At 39.0% G+C, this 24731-nt stretch overlaps 1 protein-coding gene across 2 annotated transcripts in view; it reads right to left on the bottom strand.

Annotated features, from left to right (window-relative positions):
- ppp6r2b (protein phosphatase 6, regulatory subunit 2b) overlaps positions 1-24731 on the bottom strand; it is a 36396-nt gene that overhangs the window by 10742 nt on the left and 923 nt on the right. The window contains exons 2-23 of one of the 2 annotated variants that reach the window (XM_017715228.2): positions 20821-20949; positions 20331-20580; positions 19503-19689; positions 18806-18943; positions 18631-18696; positions 14951-15063; positions 14636-14749; positions 14424-14547; positions 14184-14336; positions 13848-14063; positions 12472-12536; positions 12258-12373; positions 12079-12164; positions 11810-11907; positions 11601-11652; positions 11043-11170; positions 10728-10882; positions 10459-10624; positions 10304-10377; positions 9997-10195; positions 8857-8952; positions 5274-8749 (exon numbers count right to left, since the gene is read on the bottom strand). In XM_017715228.2, the coding sequence (XP_017570717.1) occupies positions 8859-8952; positions 9997-10195; positions 10304-10377; positions 10459-10624; positions 10728-10882; positions 11043-11170; positions 11601-11652; positions 11810-11907; positions 12079-12164; positions 12258-12373; positions 12472-12536; positions 13848-14063; positions 14184-14336; positions 14424-14547; positions 14636-14749; positions 14951-15063; positions 18631-18696; positions 18806-18943; positions 19503-19689; positions 20331-20557 (2571 nt within the window). In that variant the 5' untranslated portion in view covers positions 20558-20580; positions 20821-20949 and the 3' untranslated portion in view covers positions 5274-8749; positions 8857-8858. Of the gene's footprint in view, positions 1-5273; positions 8750-8856; positions 8953-9996; positions 10196-10303; positions 10378-10458; positions 10625-10727; positions 10883-11042; positions 11171-11600; positions 11653-11809; positions 11908-12078; positions 12165-12257; positions 12374-12471; positions 12537-13847; positions 14064-14183; positions 14337-14423; positions 14548-14635; positions 14750-14950; positions 15064-18630; positions 18697-18805; positions 18944-19502; positions 19690-20330; positions 20581-20820; positions 20950-24731 lie in introns of those variants that run through there. The other variant, XM_037540217.1, reaches the window with a different exon arrangement.

Raw genomic sequence — 24731 nt, 5'->3', positions numbered from 1 at the left:
TCTAAGCCAGTAAAGATATCTAAAAATGAACATCACTGGACTTTTCAGGAAGTTTACACAATTTAGAGTGGTCACATTACCCCTTTCATCTTCATATTTCTTGCCAGAGGGGTAGGGTACATTATGCATCATTAATACTCCCATTAGTGTAATACATAATAGTACTAATGAGATCACAGATATTTGAATCTTGCTGTATTTAATCTAATGTTAGTTTTCGTATCAGCAAAACGGCTTTAAATGTAAATTTAATAGAATTTTGTGCCTTTTTCTGGTCTGAGTTTTGCACCGAACCCGCAGTTTGTGGTCATTTCTGCATTTCTGAGTCCACTCAACACTAAATGTGCCAAAAAACATTCTTTATTCTGTGCCACAGAAGAACAAGTTCTATTAATGGTTCTTTAAGGAACTGTTTTTTGTAAATAAGATATGTGAATGTGAAGAACCGCTTTAAATTTAAAGGCCCTCCATCCATCCATCCATCCATTTTCTAAGCCGCTTCTCCGTCAGGGTCGCGGAGGGATGCTGGAGCCTATCCCAGCAGTCTTCGGGCGGAAGGCAGGATACACCCTGGACAGGTCGCCAGTCCATCGCAGGGCTTTAAAGGCCCTCCATATAATGGAAAGGTTCCAATGTTCTAATTAAATGTCTACAGAACTTCTACATTATGTGATGGCTCTTCACATTCACAAATCTCTTTTTTGAACGTAGTTCTCTAGGGGACTAATAGAGGTTCTTCTGTAGCACTGCTCAGTGAACCACTTTTAAGAGTGCAGGTTCTGCATGTCTGAGGCTCCCAAAGCATCGACTGTCTTGTCAGATCAAAGCTGAGTGCAGACAAAAAGAGAAACTTTGGATGGATGGAGAAGCCAAACATGAGGAAATGAGCATGGGGGTGGAGGCCCCCACCTTATCATAGGTTGTAGATTTCAGCTGATGTTTTTAGAGATTTGTTTGAGAAGAATGGAGGTTTGTGAAAGCACAGCACCATGTTGAAGCAGTTTGGGGTAAATGAGTTGCTCTGATGTAGAATGCTTGAATGCAGCACCAGCTTTTGGTATGATTAACCCATTCATTCATCTGCTAAACATTTAAACATCAGGTCAGGATGGCAGATATGAACAGTGTTTCATTGAAGTGCCCATACTGTTCTGATGAAATGCACTAAAACACTTTGATTCAAATAATAAAAAAATTTAACTACATACAAGCATTTTTCTACCTTTATAACCATCTTCTGTTTATATTTTCTCTCTCTCTTCCTGTTCTAGACGCAGTATGTAAATACACAAAGACATGTTTACCCATAAACAGGTGCTGCACAGAGAATGGCTAGTGTTTTCACTAAAGGACATAAATACTCTCTAAACAGAACTTTCATTCCATTCCATTATGTATCTATATCTTTGTTCAGTTTGTAGTGGCAGAGACCTGCTTGAAGACATAATATCAGATATCTCTCTAAAAGACCCACATCATGAATACCTGCGTTTTTCTTACTTTTTGTTTTAAAGAGATTGCTATAGAATATGAACATTGTTAAGAGTTTCATACGATACACATTTCCTTACATCACCTATTCAGCCTACAGCAGTTTAACATCGCCTATTATTTGGACTGCTTTTTGAACAATATAAAGCAGCCAATGAAAAAAGAGGTCATATACAGAAAGGGTAGTTAAAGGGCAATTTTCAAACATTCTGCATAATTGCATGGTTAGGATGCAAATAAAGTCATTCAGAATGCTTTGATTAAACTTGCGAGTCAGAATTGTTCACAGTGGTGGTGATAGGAACCAGAAGTCTGAAGAGTTTAATGCCTCTAAAAGCTCCCTCACTGAAAGCTACTAGATTAAATTAAATAGGTTGCAAATATTCTGTCTGATGCTTTAGACATTGTTTGTGAAGCTTTTATGTGTTTTTTGGCCTGAACTGTATTTTTTTTAAACAGTTATTCATGACGGAGAGGTACATACAGAGTGTTAGGAAAAACAGTACCCAAAATAAAGTGTCTTTTACCAGATATACCAGTTTTACCTTTTCTGTTTACCAACATTACATATAAAAACTCAGACATGCATAGGTTCACTGGTCATTTCGGGTAGTTAATAAAATGACTTGTGTTGTAGACCCAGGTTCATATCACCACCACTGTAAAGAAGTCTGAGTCACTAAGTTTCTTTACAATAAACCATCTCACATCAGATCACTCTGAATGACTTTGCTTACACCCCATAGCTATTAACTTTTGGTGGAATTCTCCCTTAAAGGCACAGTAACAAAAACAGTCTGTTTTTGGGTAAGAGGATAAGAGAGGTTGAAAATCCGTCATAAGAAACGTATGACTCTTTGGTACAGGAAACAACACATGAGTGGAAATAAAATACCAGAAAAAATGTAAGATATGGGCCCTTTAACGCTCCCACTTGACAGAAGCTCTGCTTTACTTTCTATATCTCTCACTCATTCCCTCTCTCTCTCTAAAGGTATGTTGGCCCTTATCTTTCCAACAGCCATCTGTCTGCCATGTGCATTCTTTCTGCCACATTTACTGCCTGTCTGCTGCTAGTATGTCAGAGAGAGAGGTTCATACTCACAGTTTAAGTATGCTGATGTCGCTGTAGTTCGCTGTAGTCGTTGAGGCCTCGTCCCCGGAGCCATTATAACTCTGACATCCCCCCATAGCCGCAGAAGCTCATCCATGAGAGGAACGCTCTCTCTCTCAAAGATTCAGTCATTCAAGCTCAAGCTCTCTCGCCCAAACTACAAAAGCAGCCTCTCACATTTTCACCCACAGACATGCTTTCATGGTTTGAGAGATCTACACACACGCCAGTCCCTCACTCTCACACTCCGTTTCAGTCCACATCAAGTCCAGCTGCAGTGTCAACTCTGAACAAAATGCAGAGTAAAAGCTCCCTGTGCCTCACATACCTCAGTCTAGTGCGCACTGACACTGTTTCTGGCTGCTTTTCTTCTCCACCTCAGGCTGTGTCCTCTCACTCGCTCTCTAACAAAGCAGACAGACAGGTTCCACCAGCGCTGAGAAAATATTTACACACACACACACACACACACACACACACACACACACACACACACACACACACACACACACACACACACACACACACACACACACACTCACACCAGTGAAGCCCACCCCCAACCCAACACATGCCTCTTCCTATTCGGACGCCCCTCCCTACTGGAGTGTGGTTTCTTGTCCTCTAGGAGCACTGTTGTCTTCCATGCCCATCCCCTTCTCTTTACACACTGTACAGCAGAAATTACACAGTGGGCTTCTGCACTTTTTTTGTTGTTGTTTATTGGTTTTGCAACACATTTTATTATTTTAAATATTTTCACATTGCTGTAGTTGGAAAAGGGCTCAGAATGTTTCACTTGAATTTAGATACAAATCTCAGCAACACGTTCCATGAAGTAAATACTTAACATTATCCTCCATGTATCTTAGCTTTGGTTTGTGAATCTGCTTGTAATGATGAAATGCCACTCATACCATTGTAATGGACAGTCATGAATTCAGAGTGTAACTGGATCCGGTCTCTCACACTGCTGAGAAATATGGTGAATAAAAACTGTTGTAACACTTTAAGCACAAGTTTGATAATATATTTGAATATAAATGAAAACTTAATAAATACAACTGTTCTGTTGTGAGAATCAATTAAAATAGCTATGCTCCTACACTCCTACTGATGAATATCATAGCACTAAAAGATTAGCTTTAACAACTGAAAAAGGCTATTATGAGTGTTTCTAATGAAATGTTAAAACATACAACTTATGTTAGAAAATGGTCAATTTTATATGATTATTCATGGAAATTAGGTGTGGGTGATACAGCAAAAATGTCATCACAATATGTTACATTTTCACAATACAATGCATGCATTATGATGCTTTTTACTGAAGTTGATCAATTGCAACACACAAAAATGCTACTTTAAAATGCTATTTAAAAATACTGCAAGAAACTATTGTTGACTTCTGCTGGCAAGCGTTGGGTTCTTCGAAGAAACAGAAGTGAAGACTTTGTCACAGAAAAGAAGTTTAATAAACGCGTCTGAATGATGAACTTATAGTCACCAATGTAAACCACATCCTCTAGTTGTCCCTTTGTCTAAACGATCCAGAACCCCCCCTACTGGATGGGCAACTGCCTCTAGCTTTGTAATTAAAATAGGGGTGTTAAGGCCCACCCAGGAATTTACAGTCTCCCTATTTTTCATTCCCTATTACACACATTGCCCAGCATGAATCCAATTCAACAAGAGTAGCTGTGCTTTCTTTCTACACTGAAAAAAACGCTGACTGTCCCTGGTTCAAATCTTTACATAAGCTCCACATGAAAATATATTGTCAACTCAATTCTTGACAAAAATAAACAAATAAAAAGAAAAAGAAAAACATTCATGTGTAACCAATGTACACATTTAAATCAAGTCAGCCCTTTTTTCAGTGCAATGAGTCATGCAGCCAGTCAGTATTCTTTCAGTACTGACAACATACACAATATGATCAGAAAGGCAGTGTGAATTATGATGGGCCTAATGGGAGATAGTACTGTCTGTATGGGGTCTAAAGCTATCTGAAACAAAGTAGCAACATTTCAATTATATATCTATATAAAATCTTCCTTAAAATGAGCTCCATTAGTTCATGTGTCTGATCATATTAATATAATGCATCTTATCAGTTAAAAGACACAATTCTTGTTTTCCTGTCACTTTCAATCAAAATACAATGACTTTAGCCTGGCTCTTTTGATTTTCGTCTACATCACTGTGCCCCAGCAAGCGAGGAAAAACAAAATTATCCAGGAATATCATGTTTCGCCTTCCCTTCCCACCATCCCCACCTATTATTGAGTGAAATGCTCAGTTGGCTCAGAGACCCTCCCTGATATTATGTTTCACTCAGAAATACATCATGGAATGGAGGGAAAATGTGTTGTGATTACAGATTCTAACAACTACATATGATATTTTTTCTGCAAAAACTGAGCAACAAACAGCAGTCAAAAACGTGGGCGCCTCAGGATTTAAGCACAGTTATAACAAAGCACATTATATTATCATGTACCAAAATATCATATTCATAGTAAATGATGTGCAGATCACAGAGTTAATAGAAGTGTGGAGAAATAAAACATTTTGATAATTGAGGTTGATGTCTAAGTTAAAAGCAGATGTTCTTAAATGCTTATTTTTGTTGTTCTTGTTCACTGAAAGAAAATAAGAGCTGACATTTAGACACATCTAAAATGTTTATTGGTTTGATATTTGAATTTGAAGCCTAGAGTCAACAAAAAATAACAGGTACAGTATTGCATTTATACAAAAAAGAAACCACCAGCATCAGTTTACAAATACAAAAGGCATTTGACTGTATGATGACCTGTAGTCCAGACTGACACAAATACACAGATGCTGAAGGCAGTAGATACCATACAATACTGGACCAGATAATGACATATGCTTTAGTGTCCTGTATACATGTTTACATAAACATTAGTCCAACTTTAAATTAGGTGTTTGTATGAATATGCAGTTCAGACAGTCAATCACAGACCTGGTAAGTATACTCAGGGATAACTAAAGTGTGATGAAATCTAATACCATGACAGTTACAAAACAAGTGAGCACACTAGCATTAATCACACCTAAAATAAAGCCGGACCTAAATAGATTTAAGAATCAAAATGATTAGTTTCACAGCTGCACTTTCAAAGTGGAACAGCTGAAGCTACAAGAAACATTATTACTGTGTAATAACAATTTACATGGTTAAATTGTGTTCAGTTGAACTAATAATAATTAATATTGGTTCATTATTGTATCTTTTTCATTTATAAAGATTGACTATTATATGTTTGATAGTTAAACTAGTTCAATTAGGTGGTGTGTGTATTTATTTGACTGCAGTAAGAAATGATCTTTTCTGACTATTAAATTGCCATCGTCACAAAGTTTGTTTCATCAGGTGTTATAATGATTTTGGGGGGGAAAAAACAAACAGGAATGTGAAGGCTTTTGCTACCATCTGTGTGCTTCTGCACGTCACTGAGCAATGACAAGGAAAAAATAAATATTTTAATAAGCAAATTCTACATGAAGAGGAAGAAAAGTACAGAGTGAGCGAGTGGTTAACTAGTATGTGCACTTGGAAGACAGGATAAAGAGAGAATACAGACTATAGCGGCATAGACACTGACCAGAAGGCAGTTGAGTTACTGTAGAGGCATACAGTACAGGAAAAGAATCTTACTCTAATGCTGTGGAAGGGCATAAAGGCGTCTAAGGGAAGAAAATGTAACCCTGTTTTCCAGCAAAAAGGAAAAAAGAAAAAAAAAGAAAGGAGATTGATTTGTTTTTTAAATCAAGAAATTATTTTGTTTAAATTTGAGACCAGTTTGAGACTTTGGCAAAATATATTGATAAATTCAGAAAAAAAATCATAAAAAAAGAAGATACATTCAAACACAAGGCCTGGGTTTGATGGACCACACCTTCTGTTAGACACTCACTCACACCTGCATATTAATTACAAAATAAAGTGTTTCAAAACTTTCAACCATGTACATAGTAGCATAACACAGTGAAAAAGCTCCGTCATTGTCACCATCATTATCATCACCATCATCATCGTACAGCTTTTGGTATCAAAAATCAAGTTTTCAAAAGTGCAAAAAATCTAAACGCAAGGACTGAGCTTCTGGTAGAGTGAATTTGCATGTACACAATCAAGTATCAAGTCATTTAACAGAGAATGCAGTGTGTTTGACAGTCGTGAAAGCAAAGCTAGAGGAAAACTTTCAGAACAGCTAAAGCACTCAAACTTTGTTATTGCCTCTAAATTCTCATACACACCAAAGCTTTGTATTTTGCAAGTAACTCCTCATAAAAAATATATATATACTGTATGTTAAGTAACATACACAACAAAATAGAAGCAACAATCACACAGTAATTACTAATACCTGCCATGGAAAAGGCATACCTAAAGCAAGGGTCAGTCAATATGTGTCAGTGGCATATTTCTGTTTGTTCTTTCTCTTCAGTCTTCAATCTTTCCCAAATATTACTTCAAAAGACTGTAATCCTTCTTGACATTTACAAACTGGATATGCAGGAAGTGCTTGAAATATGTATTTTCACAATTGTTTCAATTATTTACCTTTCAACTTACAGGCTGCAGATGAATGTCAACAATACAAGACATTATAATAAACAAAATTGACTTACATAACATGGTATTTTTATCTACCATTTAAAATTTGCAAATGTCAGTCTCAATATATTAGGCTCTACAGGTTGTGAATTTTCAATTAAAATCCACATTCTTAGCCTGACAATGTGAATTCAGTAATTCAGAATTGCAATTAGCATGTTTATCATTGATATTAAATCAATCTATTTACTAATGATATAAATGTGCAACCTTTAAAATACTACTTTGAAAATAGTATCCGAAGTAACTGAATAGAGAAAGTATGCAATGTTTGACACAAGTCTTTAAGAGCCAAGAAAGATACACATCATCATCATCATCATCATACCTGAGCAAACAAGCTGCAACTACATACACATACATACCCTTGTATCCTCCAGCTATTCTGTGTGTGAATGCATATGTGAGACACAGCATGAAAAGGATTTTTTTGGATGCAAGTAATTGAGAATTGTGTTGCAAATAAGAATTCTGTGTAAGTTGAAATCTCTGAGACAATGATTAAGACAGAATAGACAATTATGAAATTAAACACTGAGCCAATGGACCTGACCAGATATAGATCCAGAAAGGACCTGCAATAAATAAATAAATACACACACACACACACACACACACACACACACACTTATGGGTAAACAGTGATGCTATCATCTACTGGGGGGGAAAAAAAAAAAAAAAAAAAAAACTTATTATGTAATGCAATTCCTAATACTCGCTACAGAATGCAACCTTATTGCATTATAGACACAGCATTCTAAACTGAGTAAACTTCATAGTCTATCCAAAATGTCTTCTACAACTCACTCTTTCGTGCACACACGCACACACACAAAGTAGTGGAAGGAGCTGGCCCACAGAGTTTTAGTGGAAAATGTACCTATCTGTTCTAAGGAAGAGGCCAGATGTCACTTATCTAGTTCTTGTGGAGGTTTGTTTAGGTTGTAACAATGCACCAAATAAAATTTCATTTAAGTGGCTAATAGGGACAGCAGAAGTGCAAGAAAATCCTGAAGGAGCTTGTGAGGATTTGACTTAAGCTGAAGTAAAACCACACCCTTTTGCCTTATTTCCACTGGTGTTCTGGATTGGAAGTGCACTAGTTAGCTTGGCTCGGGAAAAAAGGGAGGAGGATAAAAGTAGTGGCTGGCCACTCGAGGACTGCGAATTGAATGTGTCACAGCTGTGGTAAGCTGCCCTTAGCAACATTGCTATACTGCTCGCAACATAGCAATATTGACAGCAAATGGAAGAATCCTAAACCTGCATTTGCCTGGCACGAATGCATTCAGGCTAGCAGCTGCTATGCAATAGGTCAGATTTCAAAGAGGCTTGACTTGAAGCTGGACTAAAAGAAACTTGGGGGCTCTGGGAAAATGTGAAAACAAGGCATTAGATATTTCACAAGTGGAGCTGATACACAAGAACACTGAGGTGGCTCTGAAATACTGACAGCTTTTGTCACACTTGGTCATTAGTATTTGGGTTTTTGCCTAGAGAGAAAGAGAGAGACAGAGAGAGAGAGAGATATTTGTATGAGATGAACTGAATATGTATATGCATTTATGATGAACTTACACTCATTGCATTTATAAATCACCTTTAGTCTGCTTTCTGCTCCTTAGGGGGAGGAGTATCTGTGATGGACATCGTAGTGCCTGCTGTCATGCCACTTGATGTTTTGGCATCAGCTTCACTGAAACGTTCCGAAATAAAAACAGTTCATCAGGAACGTCTTCTATATTTTGTTTGGAACAGTGTTCCCCACAATCACACTACAAGGTTACATTCACAACATATATACACTGATCAGGCATAACATTATGACCACCTCCTTGTTTCTATGCTCATTGTCCATTTTATCAGCTCCACTTACTGTATAGGTGCACTTTGTAGTTCTACTATTACAGACTGTGGTCCATCTGTTTCTCTGCATACTTTGTTAGCCTCATTTTACCATTTTCTTCAGTGGTCAGGACCCCCCTGGACCCTCAAAGAGCAGGTACTATTCGGGTGGTGGATCATTCTCAGCACTGCACTGCACTAACACTGGTGTGTTAGTTTGTGTTGTGCAGGTACAAGTGGATCAGATACAGCAGTGCTGCTGATGTCTTTAAACACCTCAGTGTCACTGCTGGACTGAATAGTCCACTAAACAAAAACATCCAGTCAACAGTGTCCTATGGACAGCATCCTGTGACCAATGAAGGACTAGAGTATGATTAGCTCATATTGTACAGCAAGAGATGAGCTGTTGTCTACAACTTTACATCTATAGGGTGGACCAACAACGCAGGTGTGTCTAATACAGTGGACAGTGAACTCCAGCACATTGTTGGGTACTTTGCTGACCATTATGCACTACATGACTCATGAGCATTTTAAAGTTGGAGGGCCTCCAATCACTCTGAAGCTCAATCGAAGGGCTAAAGATCGATTAATTTCTCTTCTCACATCACCAGATCATTTGTGCTGTCAGAGCTCCCGACCTTTAAAATCACTTTGAAATTTGTCAGAAGGGGCAAGTCAGTGTATACATTTGGTAGTGTAAGCCCAGCATGAATCACGCCTATGAGTAACATGACAACATACACAAAAAAGCCACCACTGTATAAACTGTTTAAAGATCTGTCTACTTCAAGCTTGTAGGGCCTTGCCAATCAGACTGATCAGACTAACAGCTTAAGAAAAAAAAGTGTAAAGCATCTGTAAAGCATCTTGGCATTGTGTGTGTGTCTACCTGGTAAAGAGTGCCTTCTCATTTTTGGCTTCCATTGTGATTTTGCCAGTCTCTTTGCCTGTAGTAATCTTATCCAGGACAATCTCACTTCTCTCCTCCTCTTCCTCGCTATCGGAACCGCTAGAGCTGCTGTCAGACGCCACCAGAGGAGCCTTCCTCGATCCGCACACACTCCACACACACGCAGCTGAGCCCTTCACTGAAACATATGTGAACATACACTATACATTACAACATTATTTGCACTATTCAGCTTTAAAATATGCAATAATTTCACTGTAGACTAATTCTGAGAAGGAGTACTCACCATCTTTGTCTTGGTTTTGTGTTCCTTGAATTTCTGAGTCTACTGGAGAGCTGCATCTGGGTCCAGTGTCAGAGCTACAGAATGACCACACCATGAATTACATATTATTTTTAAAGAAAATCATACAGAGAGGTTTTCTCCATAGACATACTCACCAGCAGAAAGGCTGAAAGTCAGTGAAGGTGGCCCAGCCCTTCTCCTCACTGTCACTCAGCTGAGCTGTTGAGCTACCCCACACCCCAGAACCTGTGTCTATAGCAACGCTTGCAAAATCAGCCTTAAAGTTAAAGTCATCTTCAAAACTCGCCACCCAGCCTGGACCTACAAGAAATCAGCCATAGGAATAAATACATACATAAAATACATCACATAATGTACTGTGATCTTGAACAACAGTTCTGCTGAAACTGAGTACGAGTCTCACTCTGTGGGGAGCTTGCTTGTGTGCCCACTTCCTGGCCCTGGTTGTTGTCTGGGATCTGCTTAGGCTCTGGAAATCGCTCCAAGTCAGGTGAGCCCAGACGCCTTCGAGCTCCACCCTCACCCTCACTCTTTAGGGTGCTTGATGTTACCCCAAACCTGCCGAAGAATGTTGCATAGTACTCAGCACCAGCATCTGAGACTGTCTTTGTACACGTGCATGCGTGTGTGTGTGTGTGTGTCTGTGTCTGTGAGTGTGTGTGTTTGTGCGCATAAACTCATAGTTCTGTGTATATGAGCAAGTGAATTAATTACTTACCTAGTTCTAGATTTCACTTGTGTTGCATAGTTGATTTCTTTGTCCTCCCAAATATCTTCCTCCTCATCAGCATCATCAAATTGCCGAATTTTCTCCTTACCGCAAGCTTCAAAGGCTCCAGGAGTGGGCTGGTACAGGACAAAACATGAAAATGAGGAAAAGGTAACTAAAACCACAATTTGTTTCCTCTTCTCCTCATATGATGGTCAGCCCAATCATATTTAAACAGTTTAAGCAGGGAAAACGTCAGCCATGAGGGACTATTTCACAGATTTTGCCACTGTAGAAACGCTTTGGTAATCAGTGCTCATGCTAGGTTTTAGTGGGGGGTACAACATCCAAGGACCTCATCATTGCAGGTTTTAAAAGACATCATTCCAACTATCAGCTTTTTCCATTTTCCACACCATGTGTATTTCAGTATTTCGATGAAGAATATTCATTTCAGTGCATCAATGCCAGAAAGAGAAGGAGAGAGAGGATAGAGGAGGAAAGAAATTAGGGAATTTAAGACAGCTAGAAGTTTATAAAAAAAAAAAAAAAAAAAAAAAGACTCACGCCCTCATCCACCAGGCTACAGTTGATTCCTGCAATTCGACTGAATGTTGCACTGAAAGAGAAACATAAACAGAAACATAACTACCTAAAATCCAGTCTACACAGAAGACAGTACAGCTGCAGACAATAGTTTTACAGCTATATAAAGACAAAAAGCTTTTTTTGTCAGTAAATCAGTAAAAATCAGTAAAAATAAGTGCCAAAGTTACTTGATACTGTCATCATGCTCTCCAAACTCATCATCATTGAATCCAAATTGGTCAACAAAGTTTGCTGTCATTTGCTGGATCTGGTAATCTGAAAATACCTGAAATGTGACATACACACAAAACGAAATAAACAAGTAGTTGAAATACAGAAGGTAATGAGGATGCCACAGATTTATTTCACACTGTCCAATGTTCTAACTTGAAATATGCAGTACAACACTGTGTTCACGCACATGGACACTGGTTAATCATATTTTGTGAAATCTTACCAGGTCCACTGCATTCTTCTTGTTGGTTTCTGCTAGCGTTTCATCCACAAAGTTTTGCCAGCGTGTTCTATAGTCTTCAGGTAATTCTAACACAGATGCCAGACAAACACAGTAAGATTATGAAGAGCAATTTTCTTTGCAAAAACCCAAAGAAGCAGAATTATTATGTAAGAGAGTACCGTTTATAAGCTGCATGATGTGAGCTTGTGCTGGCTCTTTCTCTGCACATTGCACTACAGCATTTGCTATCCTGGTAAGATGTCCCATGTACCCTCTCCTCATGCCCCCCTCGGCCCTGCAACACACAAACAGTAGTTTCTACCCTCAAACATTAACACAGAAACACAACCACATGGCATACGAACATTTTTAAACACATTTAAAGTTACTTACTGTGTTTTGTCATTTTCCTCCCACGCATCTAGTATTCTCTGGACCAGCCTGCACTTCTGAAAGAGCTGCACATACAAGAAGAAATATGAACATATGTACATATGAAATACAACAATGAGCAATGCTTTTTAAAATTGTGTATTAGAGATGCAAACTTAGGCAAAACTTTGACTGATAAAGGCCCGTCATTAGTCTGTGATTAACTGTTAATTGGCAAGCCTAAAATCAATAACACAACCCATCCAAACATCTATGATAAAAGTTACAGATCTGGTTCTAAAATCTGACATTTGAAGCCATTGAAAATACTTATATATGGACATATATGGACAAATCAACTAAATTCTGTATTAATGCACCTTGTATGGACCATGGAATGTAGTAGCCTGCACAAAATGAATGTACACATGTCCAGCTAAGCTCATCAATCATGAACATCCAACCTCAAAGAGCTCAGAACTGTATTCTGAGTACTGCCTTTACAAAGTTTAACTTGGACTGAATATAGATACTTAATTAGGGCTGCGACAAAGGAACTGAATCCTCTAGGAAATATCAATGTTCTGGTGGGAATTAGGTTTTCACCTCCACCATGTAGTATGAAGTGGTTCTCACACTACTACAGGAATGGTTATGTTTGTTTAGGGCCCTAAAACAGAGGTAAGTTTTTCAAAGATTATAAAACTAAATGTTATAGTGACCTCAGTACTTTTCAAAACAACCAAAAACCAATGTGTGTAAATCCTGATATTTCATGTTTTATACAGCTAAAACAGCCTGGGGTTGAACTGGCCCCAAAAAGCACCAATGCGTACAAAATATGTATAGGACACTGACAACATATCATTGTGTTAACTTTATGTTGATCCAGTTGTCTTCAATACATTAGGTAAAGAGAAAAAAAATTGTCGTTCATTTATTGAGAGATGTTGGGCTCAGATCAACCCCAAAGATAGCAGGAGGGTTAAACATACCACGGACTTCTTTTGTGTGTCTGATTATTATTGATTATACACAAATAAGACACAAATAAGTCCATAGTTGACACTTGCCTGTTGACATTATTTGATTCAACAAAGGCAAAATCTAGTTTGAACATCAAATGTTATGTCACCAATTTGGGCACATTTTGGCTTTGGGGCAAAACTTGGAGCATTGGCAGTAAAGCGTCAAACCGCAGGGATACACTGATTTTTTTTCACTGCAGAAAGAAAAATCTATAATACCCCTATACTTAATTTTTCTATTCTGAATACATACTTTAAATAAACGTTTTTTTAACCGATAGGACAATAAGTTGAATAATTGTACTTGTTGGTCAACAGTTAATCAGTTAATTGTTTAACTAACACAAGTTAAGGAGATGGCAGACATACATGCTTTACCAGGTCTTGGTGTGATAGCATGTCGGACTTGTCCAAGTTTTGTATATCCTCAATGCAAGCGTGTGCTATGTCTTTGTTTTCTGGCTGTTCTGGCTCAGGACTGTCCTGTGCTGTCCCCTCCTGCACTACTTGATGAAGAATGGCAGATACACAGTGCTCCACTTGAACATGGAGGAAATTGTTCCATGTGAATTTAAAGAACAGATCCTAGATATTGAGAAAGAGAAAGGAATTAAAACTTGTGAGAGAGTTGAATACTTAATGAACAAATGGTGAGTGTTGGTGTGATTGTTATTATGTAGGCAGCAATGTGAAGAGAAGCCACACCAGTATCAGGTTGACCATGTCCAACTGGCAGAGCTCATAGTGGATTCTGGGAGCTGTAGTGTTAAGCAGTGCAGCCACAAGTCTGCAGGCATGCAGCCGAGCATTCCCAAAGGGCTCCTCTAAAATGCCCAAAGTCGTCAGCATACTGCACTTCTATACAAGTGAGGAGAAGAAAGTCTGATCCAAACACATACCCAAATACACCATCTTAAAAACAGAAGCATGGAGAATGAGTATTACCTTAGGCGGGTTCAGCAGGAGGTTGTGGTAATGCTTTAGATAAGGCTGAATGCCCAATAAGATGCTGTTGTTTACAGTATAAGACTTTTCCAACCCCTGAGATGCTGGGTCTATCAGCTCCACTCTGTTACATAACAAATGGTTAAAGATGATAAACACGAAATTTGTGCTTGTGCTCAGAAATGAGTAGACTGCATGTTTATGTTACAAACCCAGGTTTCCTTGTCTCTAATAATGTAAGTAAAACATGAGTTCCATTTATGATGCAGACTTCACTCTTCTCTCCCTCGAACATGTTCTTTAAGAGGGCCTCCACACTCTGCTGGCTAACAAACACAAAGACACAAGAGAGAGTATCATTTTTGACTGTTAGTTTCAAACTGATTATTGCTATTCGAGTATCTCTTTCACACACACACACACACACACACACACACACACTCACACTCACTCACACTCACTCACACTCACTCACACTCACTCACACTCACTCACACTCACTCACACTCACTCACACACACACTCACAGCTCCAGCGTAGTGAGCAGAGGGTCTAGCTCTGTAGGCTCTTGCAGCAGACTGGCCTGATCACGACTCATGCGGATGATGTCGCAAAGCGTCTGAGACACATTCGACTGCCTCTGTGAACAAACACACAAAATGTCAGACTCGGTTACTCTCACAAACATGACATCACTGGGACTCCGTTACAAAAAATTAAAATGACTAAAACGTAATGTTTTCTCTTTTTTTGAAAGTACAAACAATGGCCTGTATTCCTGAAGCTTCTCAGATCAGGACTGCTGATCTACAACCCCAATTCCAATGAAGTTGGGACGTTGTGTAAAACATAAATAAAAACAGAATACAAAGATTTGCGAATACTTTTCAATCTATATTCAACTGAATACACTACAAAGACAAGATATTTAATGTTCAAACGGATAAACTTTATTGTTTTTTGCAGATATTCACTCATTTTGAATTTGATGCCTGCAACACATTCCAAAGAAGTTGAGACAGGGGCAACAAAAGACTGGGAAAGTTGAGGAAGGCTCAAAAAAACACCTGTATGGAACATTCCACAGGTGAGCAGGTTAATGTAAAAGGTTACAGGCAGCATCCCTGAAAGGCTCAGTCGTTCACAAGCAAGGATGGGGTGAGGTTCACCACTTGGTGAACAACATTGTTGAGAACAATGTTTCTCAACGTGCAACTGCAAGGAATTTCATCATCTACAGTCTATAATATCATCAAAAGATTCAGAGAATCTGGAGAAATCTCTGCAAGTAAGTGGCAAGGCAGAAGACCAACACTGAATGTCCGTGACCTTCGATCCCTCAGGCGACACTGCATTAAAAAAACGACATCATTCTGTAACGGATATTACCACATGGGCTCAGGAACACTTCAGAAAACCATTGTCAGTGAACACAGTTCGTCACTCCATCTACAAGTGCAAGTTAAAACTCTGCCATGCAAATCGAAAGCCATATATCAACAACACCTGTGCTCTGACGAGTCCACATTTCTAATTGTTTTTGGAAATCATGGACGTCGTGTCCTCCGGGCCAAAGAGGAAAAGGACTGTCCAGATTGTTTTCAGCGCAAAGTTCAAAAGCCAGCATCTCTGATGGTGTGGGGGTGTGTTAGTGCCCATGGCATGAGTAACATGCACATCTGTGAAGGCACCATTAATGCTAAAAGGTACATACAGGTTTTGGAGCAACATATGCTGCCATCCAAGCAACGTCTTTTTCAGGGACGTCCCTGCTTATTTCAGCAAGACAATGCCAAGCCACATTCTGCACGTGTTACAACAGCGTGGCTTCATAGTAAAAGAGTGCGGGTACTAGACTGGCCTGCCTGCAGTCCAGATCTGTCTCCCATTGAAAATGTGTGGTGTGTTATGAAGCACAAAATACGACAACTGAGACCCCGGACTGTTGAACAACTGAAGTTGTACATCAAGCAAGAATGGGAAAGAATTCCACCTACAAAGCTTCAACAATTAGTGTCCTTAGTTCCCAAACGCTTATTGAGTGTTGTTAAAAGGAAGGTGATGTAACACAGTAGTAAACATGCCCCTGTCCCAACTGCTTTGGAATGTGTTGCAGGCATCAAATTCAAAATGAGTGAATATTTACAAAAAACAATAAAATGTATCTGTTTGAACATTAAATATCTTGTCTTTGTAATGTATTCAGTTGAATATAGGTTGAAAAGGATTTGCAAATCATCATATTCTGTTTTTATTTATGTTTTACACAACGTCCCAACTTCATTGGAATTGGGGTTGTAGGATCTGATCCTAGATTAGCACTCCTATTCTAAGAAGCTTCATGAATTCAGGCACAAATACACACACACACACACACACACAATTAATAAGAATACTATACTAATATTGGGTAGGGCTCTCAAAAGCCTCAATTCTTAAAGGCATAGGTTCCACAAGATGTTGGAAACATTTTTCAGTTGCACTTTCATGCTGCAAATCACCTGTTGTACCACATCCCAAAGGTGTTCTATTGGATTCAAATTCCAGTGACTGGGAAGGCCTCTGAAGAACACTAAACTCACTGTTAGGTTCATGAAACTAATTTCACATGACTTTTGCTTTCTATCATGTTGGATGTAGCCATTAGAAGATGGTAAATGGTGTCCATGAAGGGAAGCACATGGTCAACAACAACACTCAAATAGGCTGTGGCATTCAAGCAATGACTTAATATTAATGGGACAAAAGTGTGGCAAGAAAACATACCCCATACCATTACACCACCTCCACCAGCCTGGACTTTTGACAGAAGGCAGGCTGGGTCCATGGATGCATGCTGCTGGCACCAAATTCTGACCCATCGGTCTGCCTCAGCAGAATTCATGAGTGGTAAAGTAAGTTACCATAGCCTTTCAAAACACTCTGGCCCTTCTCTGTTAACCTGTACTTGAATGATTTTATGCACTACTGCCAAATGACTAAACTGAATGAGTAAGTGTACAGTACTGTTCCTAATAAAGCACTCAGTAGGGTTATATGTGTGTGTATATATACACCAATAAGGCATAATCTTGTTTATACGCTCATTGTCCATTCTATCGGCTTCACTTACTATATACAGTGTCTCACAAAAGTGAGTACACCGCTCACATATCTGCAAATATTTTATTATATCTTTTCATGAGACAACACTATAGAAATGAAACTTGGATAGAACTTAGTCATTGTACAACTTGTATAGCAGTACAGATTTACTGTCCTCTGGAAATAACTCAACACACAGCCATTAATATCTAAATATCTGGCAACACAAGTGAGTACACCTCACAGTGAACATGTCCAAACTGTGCCCAATTGTATTGTATTGCCCAACTGTGTGTTAGTGTGTGTTGTACTGGCATGAATGGATCAGACATAGCAGTGCTGCTGTAGTTTTTAAACACTGTGTCCACTCACTGTCTGCTCTAATAGACACTTGTCTGACACTTGTCAGTCCACCTTGTAGATGTAAAGTCAGACATGACAGCTCATCTGATGCTGCACAGGTTGTGTTGGTCATCCTCTAGTCCTTCATCAGTGGTCACAGGATACTGCCCACAAGACGCTGTTGGCTGGACATTTTTGGGTGGTGGACTATTCTCAATCCAGCAGTGACACTGAGGTGTTTAAAAACTCCAGCATCACTGCTGTGTCTGATCAGCTGTGTCTGACCAGCTCAACACAGACTAACAACACCACCACATCAGTGCTGCTCTTTGAGGGTCCATGGGGGTCCTGACCACTGAATAACAGGGTAAAAGCTGGCTAACAAAGTATGCAGAGAAACAGATGGACTACAGTCTGTAATTGTACAACTACAAAGTGCACCTATATAGTAAGTGGAGCTGATAAAATGGACAGTGTACAAACAAGGAGGTGGTCATAATGTTATGCCTGAATGGTGTGTGTGTGCGCGCATGTGTATATAGTTGTATTAGTTATTTTTCAATTTTTTTTTTTATTTGTCTTTACATTACAATAGAAAAATGTACCATATAGAGCTACAACTAAACTATGAATTATGACACTCAAAAATTTATGGACACAGTTTGAGGCTGTTTCATAAGAACAGTCTGAATGAGATGAGCTTTAGTGCCCTCTAGCAGATGTGTTCAGCTAGGAGTGTCAAAAACAATATATTTAAAGAAGATCTGCTTGTTATACTGACCTCATTGTCACTGCTGGGGTTAATTAACTCTGTCAGTCTTTGAATAAGCTTCTCCTCATCCAACCACTGAAAATAATACACAGAGGAATCTTCTGAAATTTTTATAAAAACATGTAAGGTATGCATAAATCTTGTAATACATTACTTAAATGCAAATACAGCAGTACCCACTCACAGTTAGGACGTCCTGTCTGAGGGGAGCAGGCTCCACACAGCTGATGAGCCGCAGCAGCAGATCCATCATAGCCGAAGTGTCCATGTGCTTCAGCACCAACGTAATAAATCCATCCTTTTTCCTCAGGAAACTGATTGTCTGTTAGCAGCCATAATGTAGGCAGTGCGCATAAAAATTAATAATCTCAGTGAAATGACTTTAGTGTAAAAATGTTTTAGTCCAAATGATTTAGGAGCATTTCTATTGGTCTATTCACCATTAAATGTACACCCAGTATAAAGGACAGCAGTCATGTTGAAGCAATATATCATCATTTTTATTTTTCAAATTTTCTTCTCACAGTGGAAGGATTGGCAGAAACGCCAGTGGATTTTTTTAGATCTGAAAAAAGAGTGGAGCTTGATTTTCTGTCTCTCAAAGATGGCAGCTTGAAATACTGTTTGTCATATGGGGACAGTTTTAATGGCCTGGCAAGTCTGGACCAGCTGTTTTTTTCTTGTTTTTCTTTGACTTTGCCCTTCATTATACAAATATCTTACATTCTTACATCTAATCTTCTCAGAAATCTCTCCTGAAAAATAAATAGTTTCTACTTAAGAGCTGTTTTGACAACTAAAGAAATGAAGTGTGGTCTTAAGGGGACACTTGCACAATACTGCATAAGTGTAAACTCCACAGTGTATGTGTATTTGTGTACCTGCTCTGTCTTGCGGCTAATCAGACTGCCAAAGGTCTTGCTGAAGAAGGAGGCAAGCAGGGGGTTAAGAGGTGGGTCCTGTTCTACAAAGCTGTAAAGTGCGTTCAGGAAAGAATCGTCTCCGCCTACTTTGTCATTAATGATGGACACATCGCATGTCAACAACTCACATGCTGTGTTGGCATATCTGAGAGACAGAAAGAACAAGAAAGAGACAGAGAGAAAAAAGGACAAAAAAAAGAGAGATGTATTAAAGATGCATCGGTGTTAGTGCAAAAAGTACAACGAGTCAGTGATGCTTTTACATTTCAGTTTCAGAAATACTGAGGACAACGGTCAATGTTGCGCAAATGCAATTGCCTAGCTGTCCATAAGGACACATAAGCAAGTCTCAAAATTTTTTAGGCAAAGCTAAGCCCTCCTTTGAGCAAAGTAAGCACCACTGCAGCCCACCCACTCCCATGGCCCTGTTCTATGACATTACCTATACACGATAACGCGACCATGAATGGATTGGCACAAATTTACTAATAAAAGCATTCAACAACATCTATCATCTTTAATCAAGTCCTCCTTTTTTAATATATGGTCAATAAGCAAACCACTGTGATACATACTGGCACACTTGCAGCTCTAAATGAGCAATTTCACACTTTGACTGAGAATTCAGAAATAAACATGTACACACACACACAAACACACACACAGGTCCACACTTAAGCAAAATCATAAACTCTGGACTTTGTGATCGGTCATCTGAGAATCAGTACATTCTGCTCAAGAGAGAACCCTTCTTTCCTTCCTCCTCTCTAATTTCTCCCTGCTTACTTGTAGCGCAGTTTCTCCTCCCGGTCAGTAGGGGGCTCATGTGTGATGAGGCTGATGAGCTCCAGCAGGCTGCTATCCTGTGTGAGGAAGAGTAAGAGGCGCTGGTTCTGAGCTTTACACTCCTGCAGCACATCATCCTCATCCAGCAGCTCCTTCAGAGTAACATCCTCCTTCTCCAACAGCTTCTCCACTTGAGACGCCGTATGCAGGTCAAACTTCCAGAACATGACTGCAGCCTGCACCTTGGGGACTGGAGAGAGAGGAGCAGGAGAGAGAGAGCAGTTTACAGACAGGTTTAGGTAAACAGTGTGACTTAGGCTAACAGTGTAATTTAATAGGGGTCTCATGCTTAGGACGTTTAATAACTGTTCTTCCAATCACTTGAGCATGATAAAAAGTGCTGGAGATCAAACTGTTGCAAGTTATTCCACTGGCAGGCCTGTGTGCTTTATGCAACATGACTGAATACAAAGAACATAAATACATTTACCTTCAAGTCAGAGAGTGTTGTTCCTTAGATAAGGTGCAGCACACCCACATTGGCCTCACAGACAGTAGAGCCAGATAAACTGACTATCTTGAAGGAGTTTTCAAGTCACATCACAATATTCACATCTGTCTAAAAAAACGAGATGACTCATCAGTTCTGAAAGGTCTTAGGCTTGTTGAAGCCTGCTTTTTTCTTTTTTTTTTTTAAAGGGTGGGGGAGGTAGAGTTTCAGTACACTGACCATAAAACAACTCGATAGCAAAAGAATCTGCAATACTTACAGGGGACTTTCAGTGATCTCAAATTTTCTAAGTTATGTACTTCACTAAATCCAATTCAATCAGCCTATTTATGTAGTGTTCTGACAATGTAGTGCTGACAATATCCACGATATACTCAGAAAAGCATATTTATATTACATATTATTGTGTAATCACAATAATAAAATCTGTCACAGTAACAGTGAAATACAGCTATTTTGCCAACCTCTAAGTGTACAAGTGCTACAAGTGTAGCTTCACATCAATCCACTCTGAATGACTCAGTTTACATATAAGTGACTGATCTGAGAAAAGGTGAAATTCCCTTTTGAAAAGTGATTCTGGTGAGAAAGAAAGGTCAGGGCCATATGGGCCTTATGCTGGGGGAAGGGTAAAAGTCACGTTTTAGACCTTATTTATTAGGTGTTTACAGAACGAATATGGAATTAAATCTAAAGGGATTCCCTGGTTAAAGCCCTACTTTTACTAAAATCTAACAGTACACAGACTATAAAAATGTGAAACAGCCCAAATGCACACACATAAATACAAAATAAAAATGATCTGAAGGTAGAAACTAGTATGTCACAGCTGTTCTGGAAAATCACTTGCATTTAAAATACAGGCTGAATGCAAATAAGCAGCCTTTTTCCTGTGCTAATGGAATTAATAAGCGCCTGCAGAGGAGGTCATCCATTATCATATTTACTGATAGATGATCTGTTAAGTCATGAAAGATTCACATGCATCACAAGGTGAGTGCATCAAATTTGGTTAAATTGGTTAAAACCTCTGGTTCTACAATCATGATCTCTGTGTATTTTGGAGGAACACAGGCCAACAAAATCATTTAAAAAGTCTGGGTCATGATAAAATGAATGTTCCTTGCTATTTTCAAATAAAGGTATGTTATATAGTATAATATATTACAGTATATCAAGACATATGTTAAAATGTCAGTGTACCATTTATTCCCCAGTGCAAACAATCCATATATGGAACCAAAGCTGTAAAAACAACCAGATATCTGTTCATTAAAAGATATTAAAGGGCCAATGCCATGCAAAAATCAATTTTAGCTTGTTTATCTGATGCAACACAGTTTGATGTAGGATGCAAGCATTCACTCCCTGTCCATATATGAAACTATCCTGCAAAAACTGACCATGCTGAATTCACTGTTTCTGTGAAAAAACAACACATTGACATGTATCCACCTATTCAGCCTACAGCAATTTAGCCCTGCCCCATTCTTGTTGAGACAAGGAGTCTTCTGACGGTACCTAATACCATAGAAAAGTCTGAAAATTGTCATTTATACATGTATTATGACCCACACAAGTAGGGATGCATAAATACTATTATTTTCAGACTGAGTGTGAGTACATGTTTTTTAGTATTTGCTGATACCAATACATACTGAGCAGCCTTTTAGAATTAAGTAATTGTGCAAGTGCAAATGAGTGCCATGGACCCTAACAATTAAATAACTAACATCTAGCTGATATTAAATCGAATGCATTAGCTAACTATGTTACATTTGTGGGCAGTCGTGGGCTGGAGGTTAGGGATCTGGCACTGTGACCAGAATGTCCATGACTGAGGTGTCCTTGAGCAAGACACCTAACCCCCAACTGCTCCCCGGGTGCCGTGGATAGGGCTGCCCACCGCTCTGAGCAAGTGTGTGCTCACTGCCCCCTAGTGTGTGTGTTCACTAGTGTCGTGGGTTTCACGTCACGGATGGGTTAAATGCGGAGGTGGAATTTCCCCGGTTGTGAGTATATCTTAACTTTATTATCTTGGAGTAGCACTGCAGTGAAGAACAGCACGTTTTGTTCCAACGTCAAAAAGGGACTCCTGTACAGCTGTAAGTAGATTGTGTTTCACAGTTTTGATCACAACTTCTCATCTGTGTCTTTCAACCGTCTTTGTAGCACCATGACAGCAGGAATCACAACTGAGGCTAATGCATCCAAACAGTTCACCTGTGGAGTATTGTCTTGTTGGAGTCTTCTGTTTGGCTGGTTGAGCTGTAGTTAAATGTGCTTTAAAGCCAGGCAGACAACAAGTGATTTTAGAAATCTTGTTATTGTGTGACTCACACTGTACGTTCGCATAGACCATTGTGAACGGACAGACTATGATTTATATGTTCAGACTGTCTGAAAACTCTCGGCCCGGTTGACATGCGGTATAGCCTCTACAGACAGCTCTGTCTATAAACAATTTCAAATAAAGCTGTTTCACTCAATATAACACATTGCACACTCGAGTACTGAGCAAACACTCTCAGAATCTGAGCTACAGCAGCTTTGCTAACTTTGCTTATTGAAATTATGCAGTCTCTCTACAGAGTCTATCACAAAGACGATTTTAAAAAACAACCCATCAACATTTATACTTTGCGATTGTATTAAGTTAAGCAAGGTAAAGGAGGTATACATGGCCTTTAGGGCCACAAATGTTGACTTTCTGCCTATGTTTTGTTATCCATGTGGATCTGACTGTGCCAGTGTTGAAAAATCACACAGTGCCAGGCAGGAAATTCAACAAAGCAGAATGTTTAAAGTGGCCTTTGGGTCTGAAAGCCACAGCATCAGCAACACTTCTCTGCCTTTGTTCACTACCAGCTTGAGTAGTCAGTTGATTAGCACAAGAGCATACACTAAGCTCACGTCACACAGTATGAGGTAGTATTGAATGTTATAGGATATGTGCATTTTTATGAGTACCTTTAAAAGAACACTGTATCGGGCTGATACCAGATACCAGTATTGGTATCAATGCATGTACACAAAAACATATAAAATGCAAGAAAAAAAGTAGAACATGGGGCAGCCAGTCAGATCAGATTGCATTTACATACATCAGCCTTAAAGGGCCCGAATCCTTCCATTTTTCTTTATATATTTTCCTTATGGCATACGTGTGGCTTGATGTTTTGAAAGTTATTCACTTTTTACAGGATCATTTTCCAGCCTCTCTTTATCCCTTAGAATTAAACAGGCTGTTTTCATTATTATACCATGAAGACTGATTCATATAAATGACCTCTGTACTGGGAGGCTGCCCTGTATTGTACCTCATTCAAAAAACAGTCCAGGCTGAAATACTCCTTATAATTTCAGTGTGAATCAGTGGGGCTGGCAAAGTCGAAACACATTTCGTATCACATTTCACGTCAAAAACAGGCTGTTTAGTATGGACTGAATGGTCAAGGGAATAAATGTTATGTTTTCAAACTTTTACATAGTATGTAAGCACCATTAAAGACTTTTATTTTAAAAAAGCAAGGGAAATTCACTTTTCCATAATATGGGTCCTTTAAAGACACAAAATGAAAAAGCCTGTTTCATTCTAAGAAATAAAAAGACATGGACAATGGGTAAAAAGGAATTACAACTGGTCTTGTTGCACAAACCCAAAGAAAGGTCATATGTTCACCTCAGGATAGGGGCACTTTAATATAATGTGCAGACCATTCCCAACATTGCTCTCCTTTCTTCCACTATACCCACATAATGCCTATCATAAAAACATGCTTTAAAGTGGTGGTATTTTATCTCAAAGGCAAATGACTCTAAATGTCACAGCAAGGCAAAAAAAAAAGATGTGAAGGAGTTCGGTTTGTTACCTGCACTCAATATTCGTC

The sequence above is a fragment of the Pygocentrus nattereri genome, chromosome 7 (genome assembly GCF_015220715.1).
Source record: "Pygocentrus nattereri isolate fPygNat1 chromosome 7, fPygNat1.pri, whole genome shotgun sequence".
In the NCBI taxonomy this organism is placed as follows: Eukaryota; Metazoa; Chordata; class Actinopteri; order Characiformes; family Serrasalmidae; genus Pygocentrus; species Pygocentrus nattereri.
Note: the sequence above shows the minus strand (reverse complement) of the source record. Positions and strands in the feature narration are given on the sequence as shown.